The sequence below is a fragment of the Populus euphratica genome, unplaced genomic scaffold (assembly GCF_000495115.2).
Source record: "Populus euphratica unplaced genomic scaffold, PopEup_1.0 scaffold311.1, whole genome shotgun sequence".
Classification (NCBI taxonomy): domain Eukaryota; kingdom Viridiplantae; phylum Streptophyta; class Magnoliopsida; order Malpighiales; family Salicaceae; genus Populus; species Populus euphratica.
The window spans coordinates 50,648-67,470 of NW_011500198.1; the positions used below are offsets into that span (position 1 = coordinate 50,648).

The 16,823-nt window shown below is 29.6% G+C and overlaps 1 protein-coding gene across 1 annotated transcript; it reads right to left on the bottom strand.

Moving 5' to 3' along the window:
• Positions 1 to 4,750: 4,750 nt before the first annotated feature.
• Positions 4,751 to 6,752, bottom strand: LOC105111809 (acyl-coenzyme A thioesterase 13-like). The gene is made up of 3 exons (XM_011007271.1): positions 6,458 to 6,752; positions 5,890 to 6,033; positions 4,751 to 5,219 (listed from the first exon to the last, which is right to left on the bottom strand). Exons 1-3 carry the CDS (start codon positions 6,632 to 6,634, stop codon positions 5,076 to 5,078), a joined length of 465 nt encoding a protein of 154 aa, XP_011005573.1. The 5' UTR covers positions 6,635 to 6,752; the 3' UTR covers positions 4,751 to 5,075.
• Between the last annotated feature and the right edge of the window lie 10,071 nt (positions 6,753 to 16,823).

Consider the following 16,823-nt stretch of genomic DNA (forward strand, 5'->3'; position numbering starts at 1 on the left):
TATTATTATTAGTATTACTATTATTATTATTATTATTATTATTATTATTGTTGTTGTTGTTGTTGTTGTTGTTGTTGTTGTTGTTGTTGTTGTTGTTGTTGTTGTTGTTGTTGTTGTTGTTGTTGTTGTTGTTGTTGTTGTTGTTGTTGTTGTTGTTGTTGTTGTTGTTGTTGTTGTTGTTGTTGTTGTTGTTGTTGTTGTTGTTGTTGTTGTTGTTGTTGTTGTTGTTGTTGTTGTTGTTGTTGTTGTTGTTGTTGTTGTTGTTGTCATCTATAATTTATACACTTAACCTCCTTGTGGTTCGACCCCGGTCTTGCCGGGTTATTTTTTACTTCGACACTCCTGCACTTGGGAGAAGACATCAATCTTTTAGTCGTGTCATAGCGCTTCATTTGTTCGCAGCCAGGATCCAATGCTATTTTTGGATTTTGCCTTGCTAGACCCAAAGCTAGTCCTAGGCCATGCCTGGCAGTGCCTAGGCCAAAGCATCTTATGATGCTTGGACTGCAACGCTTAAGCTGTCCGTCCTCAGGAAGGAATCCAAGTACTACATGTCCCAATGTGATTTTTTTTCACAGTAATAGTAATTTTTTAAAATTTATTAATGATGCTAATAATATTTATACTCTTATAAATTTTAATGACAATACCAAAATAAAAATAATATTAATTACACTAAAAAATAATATTAATAGAAAAAATAATAATAGTTTTGAGATCAACACTATTAATTGGACTAAAATAATAATAATATTTTTAATATCAATACTATCAATTATACTAAAAAATATATTAAGAAATAATATAATAATTCTTTTCATATTAATTATACTAAAAAAATAATATCAACAAAACAAACAATAATATCTTTACCATTAATACTCTAAATATTAATTATACTAAAAAAATAATATTTTTAATACAATTATATTAAAAATATAGGCATCCTAAGCGCCATAAGGCACTTGGACTGCACCCAAGAGAAAAGAAACCAAACACCATGCGGTGTTTAGGCGGCTTACCTGTGGGCATATGATAGAGCTTGGTTTGCTTGCGGGCAGGACCCAATGCTATTTTGGGTCCTACTTTGCTAGGCCTAAGGCCAAGCCAAAGCGCCTCTAGATGTTTGGATTGTAGCGTAGAGGAAGCATGCCAAGTGTCACATGGTGCTTGAGTTGTCCACCCTCACGAGGGAACCCAAGTGTCCCATGTCCCAACGCGGTTTTGTTTTATATAGTAATAATGATTTTTTAAAATTTTTTAATGATGATAATAATATTTATACTCTTATAAATTTTAATGAAAATACTAAAAATTTTATAATACAAGTAATAATATTTTTAGTAGCAATAATATGAATTATTATAAAAAATAATATTATTTATAACACCAAATATAATAATATTTTAGAGATTAATACTATTAATTATACTAAAAAAATTATATTAATAGAAAAAATAATAATAGTTTTGAGATCAACACTATTAATTAGACTAAAATAATGATAATATTTTTAATACCACTACTATCAATTTTACAAAAAAAAATATATTAAGAAAAAATAGAATAATTCTTTCAATAGTAATTATACTAAAAAATAATATTAAGAAAACTAATAATAATTTTTTTAATAATAATATTTGTAATTATACTAAAAGTATAGGCAGTTCAAGCGCCATGTGCCGCTTCGCCTGTAACCAAGAGGAAGCAGACTAAGCGTCAGCTAGCATTGTTGACCTGGCATGGTGCAAACAAAGTGTTGTGTGGTGCTTTATCTGCCCGCGTCCAGGACTTAATGTTATTTTAGGTACTGCCCTACCAGGCTTAAGATTAGCGTTGGGCCATGTCTGGCAAGATCCAAGCCAAAGCACCACCTAGTGCTTGGATTGCAACACAAAGGAAGCAAGCTAAGCACCACGTGGCGCCTAGGCTATCTACCCTTAGGAGTGAACCCAAATGCAATGTGTCCTAACATGGTTTTTTTTTATAGTAATAACGATTTTTTTAAATTTAATAATAATAATAATAATAATATTTATACTCTTATAAAGTTTAATGGAAATAATAATATTTAAAATATAAATAATAATATTTTTAATAGTAATAACATGAATTATTATAAAAATATTTAGGTCTTGCCCTGTCTAGTCTAAAGCTAGCCTTGAATCATGCCTAGGAGGACCTAATCCAAAATGCCACTTAGTATTTGTACTGCATCATAGAGGAAGCAGGCCAAGCACCACATGGCGCTTAGGTTGTCTGCCATTATGAGGGAACTCATGAGACACGTGTTCTAAGGTGGGTTTTTCATAATAATAATTATTTTTTAAAATTTATTAATGATGATAATAATATTTATACTTTGATAAATTTTAATAAAAATACTAAATTTTTTATAATATAAATAATAATATTTTTAGTAGTAAAAATATGAATTATTATAAAAATAATATTATTTATAACACCAAATATAATAATATTTTAGAGATTAATACTATTAATTATACTAAAACATTATATTAATAGAAATAATAATAATAATTTTGAGATCGACACTATTAATTAGACTAAAATAATAATAATATTTTTAACACCAATACTATCAATTATACCAAAAAAATATATTAAGAAAAAATATAATAATTCTTTTAATAGTAATTATACTAAAAAAACTAATATCAACGAAACAAACAATAATATTTTTACTATTAATACTCTAAAAACTAATTATACTAATTATACTAAAAGTATAGGTAGCCCAAGTATCACGTGGTATTTGACGTGCACCCAAACAGAAAGAGACCAGGCGTCAAGTGGCTTTGTGCTGCCTTCTTGGAGTGGTGTAGACAAAGCGCCATGTGGTGCTTGGTCTACCTGCGACCAGGATCTAATGGTATTTTGGATCTTGCTCTATTAGGCCTAAGGCTAGCCTTGGGTCATGCCTAGCAATGCCCAAGCCAAAGCGTTACTTGACCCTTGGATTGCAACGCAGATGAAGTATGTCAAGTGCCACATGTCCGAACATGATTTTTTTCATAGTAATGACAGTTCTTTAAAATTTATTAATGATGATAATAATATTTATACTCTTATAAATTTGAATGAAAATAATAATATTTATAATACAAATAATAATATTTTTAGTAGCAACAATATGAATTATTATAAAAATAATATTATTTATAACACCAAATATAATAATATTTTAGAGATTAATACTAGTAATTATACTTAAAAAATAATATTAATAAAAAAAATAATAAAAGTTTTGATATCAATATTATTAATTAGACTAAAATAATAATAATATTTTTAATACCAATACTATCAATTATACTAAACAAATATATTAAGAAATAATATAATAATACTTTTAATATTAATTATACTAAAAAAATAATATTAACAAAAAAACAATAATATTTTTACCACTAATATTGTAAACATTAATTAATCTAAAAAAATATTTAATACAATTATACTAAAAATATAAGCAGCTTAAAAGCCATATGACGCTTGGACTGCACCTAAAAAAAAAAAAATCAAGTGTCACGTGATGTTTAGACGACCTGTTCGTCGACGTGGTAACCAAAGCGCTACATGCACTTTTGGTCTTCCCTAGCGCCCAAGGCTAGGCAGATCAAATACCAGGTGGCAATGCGCCTAGCGCTTTGGTCTGCCCCCAGCCTTAAGGTCGGGCAGACCGAGCGCTAGGGGGCAGCAACCCCAGGTAGCTTGTCTTTAGGCTGTGTCCTTGCAACCAAACCTATATCAAATAGTATAGTGCATAGTGAAAGCACTCACAGTCCATGGGGAAAGCACTCACAACGCATAAACAGTAGAACACAATGCAATCTTAAATATTTTTTTAAAAATTATTCTTATATAAATATTCCTTTTTAACTTTTTGGGTTTTTGCCTACTATTTTTTTTGTTTTTTTTTAGGATTCCAAAATTATATTGTTTGGCATAAATTTTTTGTTAATTAAAGGAAAATACCAAATACATGGTAAAGGAAAAGTAAAAATTATATTATTGATAACCCAATTAACAATAACTAAGAGGACTCAATTAGGTGAGGAGTTTGTTCGTGGTGATTTTTTTTATTGTAATTAATTTCATATAATGTAAGTAAATTTCAATTAATTTGTTTTTATTTCTTTCCTATTAATCATATACCTTTTCTTTTATCAAGTTAGTAATTTATTTTTTCCTTCTAAAATCTTTGTGCAGGCCATATGTGCTTTTAACATAGTTTTTTTAACTATTCTTGAGGGTCTTAAATATTCTTAGCTTCAAATGCAAGGCTTGAAATTGGGAATGCAAAGTAATATTGGGGGCAAAATTGTTCGACCAATTTGGGTATAAAGGGTTCTTCGCAACTATTACAGCTTACATAGTTAAAGCAACAAAAACTAAAATATAAAATAAATTTGTGTATTTATGGTAATCTTAGAGTGATGTATTTACAAGTTGGTGCCAAGATTTCAGAGAAATGAAGGGATTTTTAACAAAATAAAATTCCCCGCAATTACATCTTTCTTTACCCTCTTTATAATTAAGTTGTTCACTTTGCCAGCCTTGGGAGTGAAGACCCTCTCAAATCACCTTCTTGCTGCAGCGAAAACATTCAAAATGCTACAAGGGGAACCATTTCTCATCAGGTGTTGTGCATCATAGACTCTGCAAAGGTACTTCAGGCAGGTAAGGTTAAAGCCAGCTATACTGTGGATAAATCATAGGAAGAAGATGTTCTAAACTGTTTTCCTTGTCCAATATCTGATGAGTAGCCTATACACAATCGACGTTATATTTCAGTTCATTAATTTATGAAATAAAATCCTTGCATTGCATAGAAAATGCGGTCTTCAACTCCAGGAGAAATTCGGAAAGGAGCTGCAACAATATGCGAGGAAGACAATGCTCAGCATGGCTGTCAGAGTGGCAAACTCTCCATCATTCAACTCATCTGACAAATATTTTTATCAGAGAATGTGCAGCAGTGTTTGATGCGTTATTCAGTGATACATTATTGGTTCTCGAGAACGAACTACCACGAAAGACTTGCAAGCCGTTTACATCTTACTAGAAATAAGAAGGTACTTGGTATGACGCCCTTGAGCAATAATTGCCCCACTCTTTTTCTTCCTGAAATCAACACTCGCAGATCCAACAGCTTTGCCTGCACGTAGAACCCTGGCTTCAATCTCGATTTCTTCCTGAATGAACAGAAACAGAAAACTTCGTAAGACTGGCAAGTCAAACGTTGTTTACGATTCAGTAATTTTTACATGTACGATGGAACATCCACACATATACACAGCTGCTATGATGAATGGAATCAACACAACATATCAGCATTGAGATTTCCCTTACTCCATCTTGACCAAAACTTCTTGCTCGTCAACAAATAGAAAGGACCTAATAGTTCATCTAATCAAATAAATAAAACGTTGCACAAAAAACTTCAATACAATTTCCAACTTCAACTTATCATACTCCAAAGTGAGTTGACAGTGACAGAAATCATGTGATGGCAGCTGCAATTAAACGTAAGCAACCTCAAAACTTAGAAATCTACTACGGCTTGCTACATCTAAGTTTGATAGCGTTTCAGATAAAATTGATAGCAATATGAATCAAATTCTTCATCAATTAGGCCTAGCATGGACACCGTTACCAAAAGAAACAACAGACATAGGTAAGTCAACATGTTTATCCATAATAAAATGCATTTAACAATTCTTTGATTTGAAAAAGATTTCCTTATCCACTCTGTTAAATATTCAAGAAATTATGGTTGGAATTGTGCTATCAATTGTATTGAAGAAATAAAATTAACACAAAGAAACGATTATCGAAAAATAGCGAGGAGGGAATGATACCCACATCAGCATAAGCAGCATCCAAGTATGAAACATTAATTTCCACAGAAACTCCTGTTAAGAACACTCCTGCTGCGACCAGTGCAGCTGACCCTACCACATCAACCAGCATTGCTATAGCCCCAGCATGCAAGCAATCGCTGCCGTTCTTCACAATAAGCCATCAAGAAAAACCCCAATAATCAGCAACACCCTTTAAAACCAAAATGATAAAACCATTGTTTGGCTTAAAATTATGGAACAAATTTACGAACTGTTTAGTATTTTATCTCAAAACAAGAATATAAAGAAAATTACTTAAAAAAAAATCCTACCTAAAGAGCAGACATAAAAAAAAATCTCAACTTTCTCTTGGTCATCATGAGTTGTCTGAACGACCAAACTAAATGGAGGGTAATCTAACCATTTCTCTAATTTGCCTTAGTTCTGTTGTCAAAACCAATCAAGGGAAAACAATAGTCCGCCGTGGAAGTTGTCCCAAGAATCAAAAGGAGTCATCTTGAGATCCTTGATTATGCATTTCAATAGGTTGATAGCAATAAAGCACCGAGTTTGGGGTTTGAAGTGGTTACCAGAAGACGAGGAGGGACTTTCATGGAGCAAACAACACGCCCAGGTTCGATGAGATCAATATGAAGGCCTTCCATTACGAAACTTTCAAAGAATCGCATTTCTTCAATTTTTGATGCTCTCTTGTCATCTTCATGTCCTCCTTTCTCTATGTATCTCCTCACAGATTCCAAATCCATTTCGTCTATTCTCCTTCTAACAGATCTGATCCTTACCTGTAAATGAGTTTACGTTTTGGGGAAGAGACCGTGTGTTTGGGGATGGGATGGTAGATACAAAATTTCATCTTAAGCACAGCCACACCTCATTAAAAGTTACAAATATATGTTTTTTTTTTATATCTATCTCACCAAAAAAATCTCCAATTCACTTCATTATACTTCCAAAAACATGAAAAGGTAACGTTTATATATATATATATATATTAGAGAATGCTATTAGAGATCAATAGGATTTGCAATTGAATTTAATATTAAGGCGATAAAAAAGATATTTAAATATTTAATGTATATCTTACACTATAAACTATATTATACTAGTTAGTTACCTATTAGTACTATAAAAATATAATAATTTTAATTAGAAATTTGACATTAATGATTCAAAATCCATAAATTAATATATTATCATACTTGGTGAAGTAATTGTATTATAGAAATTCTCTAAGTAAATATATATTATAAGATTTATAATAAAATAAAAGTTTATTACTTTAGATAATGCCAGAGAAAAAGCTAAATGAATTTAAAATTTTTTAGAGAATATTCCATGCTAGCTAAAAATATGTATAATAGTAAGCCTAGACATATACATTATAGATATAATATCATTAAATATTAGCTCTTAAATAGAATTGTTTCAATTGACTAAAGTCAAATAAAATATTATGGATCTATTAACTAAAGATTTATTATGAGAGCATGTGTACAATTCATTAAGGAGAATGAACTTAAAGCTTATAAAGTTAAAATATTATAATGATGGTAATCACACCTAGTTGATTGGAGATTCCAAAATCTATATTAAAATGTAAAACTAAGTTATATAATATTTTTAATGGCTCTAGAAAATTATTATTTTCTATCTATTGCTATGATGAAATAAGTATTAGATTTAGCATGATAAATAGTGAGTTATTTTCTTAATGATTTTCTTATCTTGGTACACTAAGTAGAGCATAACAAAATACTCTTAATAAAATATTATCTATAATAAATATTAATTGATTTTTTTATTTTTCAAAGTATGATAAAATGCAATTTTTATTTTTTTATAAAATATTCATGAAAATTTTTAAAATTTGGTTGTATGCACACAAATAAAAATGTATTTTATTTATATTTATTATATAAGAAATTTTGGATTTTTTGTGATTTTTAATGAAATTTTAAAGAAAAACAGGTATATTTAATACTAGGTTAGTATCTTATAATATAAATTTACAGCTCAAATATTAAATGAAATGGTTGAAAAACATGAAAGGGACTAACAAATAATTTTAAAACAGTCCTTGAATTATTTTTAGAATTCTTGGAAATCATTTGGGGTTTGTTTGATAATAAATCAAAAATATAAAGAAGAAAAATGGAAATTAAGGACTAAGAGTGTATTTGCTAAACATTGCATAAGAAAAGAAAAATGGTTTTTTTCTTAAAAAATTAGGACAGTTTAAACAAGACTTTAAAGTTTTATGGATCAGCTAAATCATTTGAGCTAAGCTTGGTGGGTTTAACCCACAAACAAGAAAACAAGGACCTAAACTAATGAAAATCGATTAAACAAGACAAAAACATTTTTTTTTTCTAATTCTCAAATTGAAATGGATTAAAACTCAAAATTTGTCAAGAATATAAATAACATTTAACATAAACATAGAAACACATAATCAATTTAATATCAAATTTCACAAAGTCAAAAACATAAGACATGGAAAGTCATTGTTGAAGCAAAATTTTAAGGCTAGATTATCACAATAAATAACTAATCATCTTGATTATTTGATTTAAAAAAAATACAAATAAAAAATCAAAAATTAAATGTCAACATTTTAGTGATTTTGAGCATTTAAGATTCTATATTAATGATCAACAAACTTATAAGCATATGTAAAAATCAATAATTGATCAAAACAACATGGAAGTCATGGACCCAGAGCAATTTGTGTGCTAAAATTGAGAAAATATACCAGAATAAAGGCCTATGACCTATACATATAAGTAACATATATTCATTTACACATGCTTAAGCCTTAAAAAAAAAACAATAAACATGTAAACCTTAAAATGAATAGAATTCAAAACTTATAACCTACTATCAACATACAAGCATACACATATATTGTTTTTATCAATCCAAAAGCTCATTTAACATGAAAAAAAAATATTAACATCAAAATGACCTACATGAACTTTCAAAACTAAACAAAAACACTAGAATGACAAAGTATTGTTATATGTCCTATTTTTATATATAAGTATCAAACCATAACATATGCTTTTCATACATCAAGAATAAATATTCGAACATTAAAAACATATTATTCATCATTTATTAAACATTATAAAAACACCATATTAACAATAAGAATAAACAATCATATTACATCTTGCTTTTAAAGCAACTTGGAAATGTATGCAAAAACAACTAAAAAATATGATCAAATAAATTCAAAAGCATTATGATTAACACTTGAATGAATGGATCAAAGATTAAAATGGAGAGAAGTGGGGTATTATCAATGAGTTCTACCCTCCATCAAGTTGAGTAATTCACCTTCAAGAGACGATTGTAACTAATTTTTGTCTTTTTTGCTTTATTTGAATAGATTCAAGTAGCTCCTTCAAAGCTATTTTGATCTTTTTCTTCACGGTATCATCTTTCATTTTTTTTCCTTATAATTTTTTCTTTTTTTTTGTTTGATTGGTTTTCTCTTAATACTTTTTCTTTTTTTCATGGTTTTTTTTCTCCCTTTTAATCTCCTTTGAGCTTCAAAAGACACCTTTTTTATAGCTTAAAAAAGACAAGTGGTTGTGAAATCATTTGTGGGTTTAAAGATAGTTTTTCAAAACTAGATCACAGGGGATTATTTTTTATTTTGCCTCTGATATGTTAGGGGACCACTCTCCTCTCCTTTTCTTTTGTTTTCCTTCTCTTTGGTTCTTTTTAAACCCCCAACCTAAAATTGATAAATCAGTGCTAAAAATAGTAAATTTTGATTGAGAAATGATAATTAAAAAGAAAATTGTTATAAATAGAGATAAATTTTTTTAGTAATTTAACTTAAATTTCAGATGAAATAAAGTAATAAAATTGGCACACAGATTGTTAATTAGTGATAAATTGTATAATCTTCTCAGTCATGTAAAATAATTTTTTTCAAAAGGAGATTTGTTTATATATTTAGAGTGTAAATACTTAGAAAGAATATAGAATGAAATTCCAAATAAATTCATGTGTGACCTTACATGCAACAAACATTGATTATTGATATAAACAACATGTATAATCATGCTATTTGACTAAAAATAGTAAAAACTCTTAGGAATATTTTATTATGATCATAAATGGGAGTCTCTAATGAATTTATTTAGAAATCATGATGATTTAAGTAAATAAAAAAGTACACACAATTTAGATTTTTGGTGTAAAATTACTTAATGTCCAGTTTTATTGTATTAAGCATATAATTCAACCTGACTATTGGATTAAAATGAAATTTTATGTGGATTTTCTGAACCTATTATTCAATTTTGTGTTAAATGTTTAGGTCGATTAGAGTTTGATAAGGTATTGAAATGGTACAATGGTTAAATAAAAATATATAAAATGATATCTGGATTAAGTAGTGATATTTTTGTAAAACAAATTCAAGTAACCGCTTTCTCTATATGTAAAGTTAGAATGTTCAATAACTAAAGCTTAAGAGAAAAGACAAAAGGGTTGGTGCTAAAGAAGTCATATATGTGCCTTCCACTATCAAATTAGACCGAGTTTTAGATATGTTGTGTAACAGTCTCAAACTTGTAAACTCAAATTATATGATATATATTCATAGTTATCAATTTTTTTTTATCTATATATTTTTCTAAAATTTTGGCAGAGTTTTCTTTATATTATTTAGATACTAAGTTATTGACCAATCATTTCAAAACTTGTAACATTGATACAACCAAAAGATTGATATCTTCTCCAAAGTGCAAGAGTGTCGAAGTAATAAATAACCCGACAAGACCGGGGTCGAATCAGAGGACGGTTAACTGTATAAATTACAGATAATAATAATACAACAACAATAACAATAATAATATTAGTAGTAATAATAGTAGTAGTAGTAGTAGTAGTAATAATAGGCCAACCAGGGTCTTTATATTTCAATGTATTATTATTCTGAAGATAATAATAATATAACAAATAACAACAATAGTAGTAGTAGTAGTAATAATAATAATAATAATAGGCAAAATAGAAAACTAATTTATAAATTCCACAAAGCAAGGTATTCATCATTCAATTTCCATTAATCTATCCATAGTCTTTATATTTCAAAGCATTATTGTTTTGAAGAATAACACTTACTTGTTAAGTTAAAAAGTCTTTCTTTTCACATTCAGTTTTCTTTTCACAGTGCACTGATCTTTTAAAAATTTAGCATAAAAAGGAACATGTTTAATAGCATCCAACAAAGGTATATTGATCCTTAGCTATTTGAAAGTTTCAAAGATTTTAGAGTTGTGATTGATTTTTTTTTATTTGGTCATGACACAATATATTTTAATTGACCACTCCTTTTTAAATGTTGATAGGGAATTAGTCTTTTCTTTGTAATTTTCAGATCAACCCCTTCCTTACCCTCAGAGATTGACTCATCATCTTTCTCATAAGGTTCAAGAGAGGGTTTTTCAATAACCTTACCACTGCGCAGAGTAGTGACTGATTTGACTTGATCCATATGTTGGCTTCCGGAACTACTTGCATTTGCATTGTATTGCCCTTTGGGATTTTGTTGTGTTTGAGATGGAAACTTACCTTTCTCTTGGAAACTAAGAGCAGATGTTAATTTAGCAAGAGTATCTTTAAAATCTGTCATGTTTTGAGCAAGTTGAGTATTGATTGTCTCTTGCTTTTCAATGAATGCATGCAATGTTTCCTCAAGATTTCTTCTAGGAGGTGGAGCATAAGGAGGTGCATATCCATGAGAATTTTGGAAATTATGGTAAAATTATTGTGTGCTTGAAATCGTGGTTGTGAAGTTTATGCATTGTCACTTTTCCAACTGAAATTTGAGTGATGTCTCTAACTAGGATTGTATGTTTGCAAGTATGGGTTATGATTGGGCATTTAAAAACTTTTTAAAGCATAGGCTTGTTCATGGAGACATTCCTTAAAAGAAGGCAAGGTTGGACAATCATTGGTTGAGTGTTCATTTGTTTCACAGATTTGACACACAATGTTTTCAACAGATTTTAATTGACCACTCTTTTTCAATTCTAGTGCCTCAACTTTTCTAGCTAAAGATGCAAATTTGGCTTGAAGGTCATGATCTTCCCTAAGGTTGTACATACCTCCACTAGATGTATGAGGTTGAGTTTTACTCGATGCCTCATAAGTACCCGCGGTGTCCCAATTTTGAGCATTTTCAGCTAACAAGTCTAAGTACTCCTGAATATTTTAAAACCTTATTGAAAGTTACATAGAAAATTGAGATTAAGCTTTTTTTTTATTAATGCTTTATTTTAACTTTTTTTTATTTTTTAGATTTTCTATTAAAAAAGTATTAACTGATAAGTTAATTGATATATAGTTGACTATCTTAATAGGACTAAGGTTAGGAAAATGATACTTTGTTCGTTGTGTAGACGAGACTATAATTATGAGACCTAACCTATTTATTTTTAAGTTAGATAAGTTAATTGTGCTTGTCTTTTGTTTAAATGTTTGATACATCTAAAGAAAGAAAAGAAAAGTAAGGATGAGATTGGATGGGACAATTGATTAAAATTACTTGATTAGTCATCCGGGTGTGTAGATACTAATGATATCAGTGTAAATAATATTGACATTACTTAATCATCCAGGTATGTGGATGTTTATGATATCAACATGATATAAGGTTATTTTGATACCAAAAAAGGTAAGAAAAGTACTGGAAAAAATGAAAAAAAAAGCTACATCCAACAATGGTAAAAAAAAAAAAAAAACCTTAAAGAGACTTTTAAAATCTAGAGAGGATATATACATATATAAATAGCTTGACTCTGTATTGTTGTGATTTGAAGCAGTGGGTTAGTGTCATAACCCATTTTTGGGTTATTCCCCAATTCATATTTTTTTTCTCTTTAAAAAATAATAAAATACAAAAAAATAAAAAATATCATCAAAAAAATATAACAGTAAAAAAAGATGCCAAAGTGCCTTAAAAATAATTAAAAGTTGGTTAAGGAGGTTCAAAATTATAAGGATTAAAATTTGACAGTATTTTGTTGACTGATGAGAGCACTGTTGATAAAGAAATTTTAATTTGAGAAAGAAAAGTCTAAAATTAAATGTTTATCTATTCAATTAAATTTTATCAAAGGTTTAATTGAATTTATGAAGTTTTTTATTACAAGAAAAATTGATTTTAGAGTTAATTTGGGCTGTCATTGGAAGAAATTAAAGTTTTGGGGTCAAATTATAATTTTTGAGAGTTAATTTGGTCAAATCAAGGGCTTAATTGCATAAATATTGAAGTTTGATGGCCAATTAGGAACTTAATTGAATAAATCCAAAACTAATGACCGAACTGGAAAAGATGTGTAAATAGAGGGGCATCAATTGAACCAAATTAAGAGCCAAATTAAAAAAAATTAAAAATTTATTGCTCAATTGAGGGTTAAATTGCATAAATTTAAAACCAAAGACTAAAGTAAAAAAGACGACCAACTGTTGGATTTTTGGCAGGGATGCAATTGTATTGATTTTTAAATTAAAATTGCAATTTAGGACTTGATTGAACAAATTACAAATTAAGGACCAATGTGAACTTTAACATATTTTGTCATTTTTTAAAAATAAAAGAGCGTGTTTTGTCCAAAACAGCGCCGTTTTATACACTGTTAAAAAGAAGAAGCTCTAAACAGTCCCGTTTTGAACGACACCATCATCTTCTTCCCCTAGACACACAAAGAATAGGGTAAGAAGATTTTCTTTTCTCCTTCGTTTCTAACCAACTTTCCTCCCCCCAATGACTTTGAAAAGACGTCGACATAACTCACTTTCCACGTGTTGGAGGGGTGGTGGAGGGGCAGCAACACAGTGGCCGCTCCAGCCACATCCCTTCCCTATCTTTGCCTATAAAAAAAGGAAGGAGATGAAAAAAAGAAGAGACCGAGGGCCGAGAGAAAAGAGAGAACAGAAGAGAGAAAAAAATAGAAGAAAGGGAGTAGAACAAAAGATCTGAAAAGGAAAAAAGAAAAAAAATAAAGAGAAAGGAAGAAGAAAAAAATAGAGGAGTTGTCATCAACACCGTTGTCACCTCTGCCACTGTGAGCACCACCATGAGCCACCACAATAACACTGCTGATGATAATAGCCACACCTCCTTTTTCCGGGTACGTCTCTTTCCTTTTCTACTAAGTCTAGTTTTTTTTACCTTTTATTGGCATATAAAACGTGAGCAATTCTCGTTCTGCAGCCATTGATAATATAATGGGCTAGCCTTGGCCCATTTTGCATGTTGGGCCAGTGCCGAACCATTTCAATGCCGGGCTGGAGCTGGCTAGTTTCATTTCAAGTTAGGCTGGTGTCGACCAGTTTTCATGTCAGGCCGATGCTGACCAATTTTGTTGTATGTTGGGCTGGTGTTGGCCCATTCTAAATAAATACACCATAAAAATACAAATCTGGTATTAAAATACTCGGTTTTGATCAATGTTTGAAAATACAAAAAAATTCAAAAGAAAAAATATTTTTGTGCATATGTGACACAACGAAAAGATTGATGTCTTCTCCCAAGTGCAGGAGTGTCGAAGTAATAAATAACCCGGCAAGACTGGGGTCGAACCACACGGAGGTTAATTGTACAAATTATAAATAACAATAATACAACAATAATAACAATAACAACAACAATAATAATAGTAATAACAACAATAATAATAATAATAATAATAATAATAATAATAATAATAATAATAATAATACTAGTAGTAGTAGTAGTAGTAACAACAACAACAATAATAATAAAGAAAAAGAAGAAAAAGAAAAAGAAGAAAAGTTGATGAGAACTTTGAGATGAAAAATTAACGTAAGGATTAAGCAATGATAACAAACAATGTCAAGGTTAGAGGATCCACTAATGGTATGTCAAACAAGTATAGTATAAACTCTTATTATTCAATTGGAAACCACACACAAAGGAGGTTCCAATTAGATTATAGATTGTTAACATGATTACATTAGTCATCTTATTATATTAATGCTAATACTTGTAAATTTCGTCAAGCATTCATGATTATAACTTATGTTAACAACAAATCAAGTTCCTTTCATAGCTCAGGTGTCGGTTATACCATACATTATGGGCTATGAAAGTGCCAAGCATTTGTTGTACCAAGTGTTATACAACATAAATCAAGATTAGTCATTTAACAAGCAAAGTATTAAAGAGTGAACAAGATAACAAATATAAAACATGTTAGTATCAAACATTAAAGTCCATATTAAGTTTATACTATACTTATTCTTACACCATTAGTGTAACCTTTTCACCTTGACATAATAAACTTAGCTAGACATAATGAAACAAATAAAAATAGATAAACAAAATAAGAACATAAATAAGATAAAAGTTAACTAAGTAGAGAAAAGGAAATGAAAGGCATAAACTTGATATTAATGAAAGCAAAACATAAACATTATAAAAAATACAAAGAGAGAAAGCAAGAGCATGATCTTGATCTGGAAATCAAGATGCCTAAATGCATGGCAAATGCCTCCTTTTATAGGCCAAAATTAGAAACTATTGATTTGATGACTAATTGATGAGTGGGTGGCCAACTCTTGACTTGGTGACAATCCTTTTCTTCTCTTGTCTGCCCAAAACATCATTGATAACGTCAAAATTAGAGCCACTTGAAAACATGAAAGTTGTAGGCAATTGTCTCAGCTTTCTTGTGTAAAACATTAAGCTCATTTGGACTTCTAGAACTCCAGATATGGCCAAAATACTGAACAGTGCTTGGGCTGGAGGACAGATTCGGGCTTCTTTGTTGTTGCTACAATTTGGACTTGAAAATGGCCTTTTTAGATCTTGGGCCCCATATGAAAGTTGTAGGCCTATATCGTACCTTTCCATCCATATAAATTAGACCTAAATCTGAGATCTATAGCTCTAGATATGACCCAATTACCGAACAGTATTCCGGTTTGGATTGCACCGACATCTCTTTTCTAATTTTGGTCATCTCTTTGCCCTTGCAATTTAAGTTCTTAAAGTCATCAATCAATCTTTTCATTTATGTGATAGGCCTGCATTTAAAATGAACATTTAGCACAAATTAAAGGTATCTTATATTATTAGATATATTATTATAAAACATGTTTTAGTTAAGAAGTTATTGATACTTCGAGTGCAAAATGATGATATACAACCATGATAAAAATGCACTTTTGAGTACTAATTAATACAACCAAATGTCTCAAAGCTAAAAAATCATATTTTATTTTTCATACAAAAAACAACAACAATGTTTTAGCATGCATTTTAGTTGTAATAATCAATTTATTAAAGTCAAAAGAACATTGGTGACACGACCAAAAGATTGATGTCTTCTCTCAAATACAGGAGTGTCAAAATAATAAATAACCCGAAAAGACCCGGGTCGAACCATAGGGAGGTTAATTGTATAAATTATAAATAACAACAATGCAACAACAACAACAACAACAACAACAACAACTGTAACAATAACAATAACAATAACAATAACAATAACAATAACAGTAGTAGTAGTAGTAGTAGTAAAAGAAGTAGTAGTAGTAGTAAAAATAGTAGTAGTAGTAGTAGTACTAGTAGTAGTAATAAAGAAGTTGATGAGAACTTTGAGATGGAAGATTAACGTAAAGATTAAATAATGATAACAACAAATGTCAAGGTTAGAGGATCCACTGATGATATGTTAAACAAATATAATATAAACTCTTAGTATTCAATTGGAAACCACACATAAAGAAGGTTCCGATCAGATTATACATTGTTAACATGATTGACACGACTAAAAGATTGATGTCTTCTCCCAAGTGCAGGAGTGTCGAAGTAATAAATAACCCGGCAAGACCGGGGTCGAACCACAAGGAGGTTAATTGTACAAATTATAAACAACAATAGTA

What these genes read in the sequence shown, in the direction of transcription:
- LOC105111809 (XM_011007271.1), bottom strand. Translation starts at nt 6,634, where the DNA reads ATGGATTTGGAATCTGTGAGGAGATACATAGAGAAAGGAGGACATGAA. An exon ending in AAGTCCCTCCTCGTCTTCTG is followed by an intron (nt 6,034 to 6,457) that starts GTAACCACTTCA and finishes CTTATTGTGAAG; the next exon opens with AACGGCAGCGATTGCTTGCA. An exon ending in TGGATGCTGCTTATGCTGAT is followed by an intron (nt 5,220 to 5,889) that starts GTGGGTATCATT and finishes CTGTTCATTCAG; the next exon opens with GAAGAAATCGAGATTGAAGC.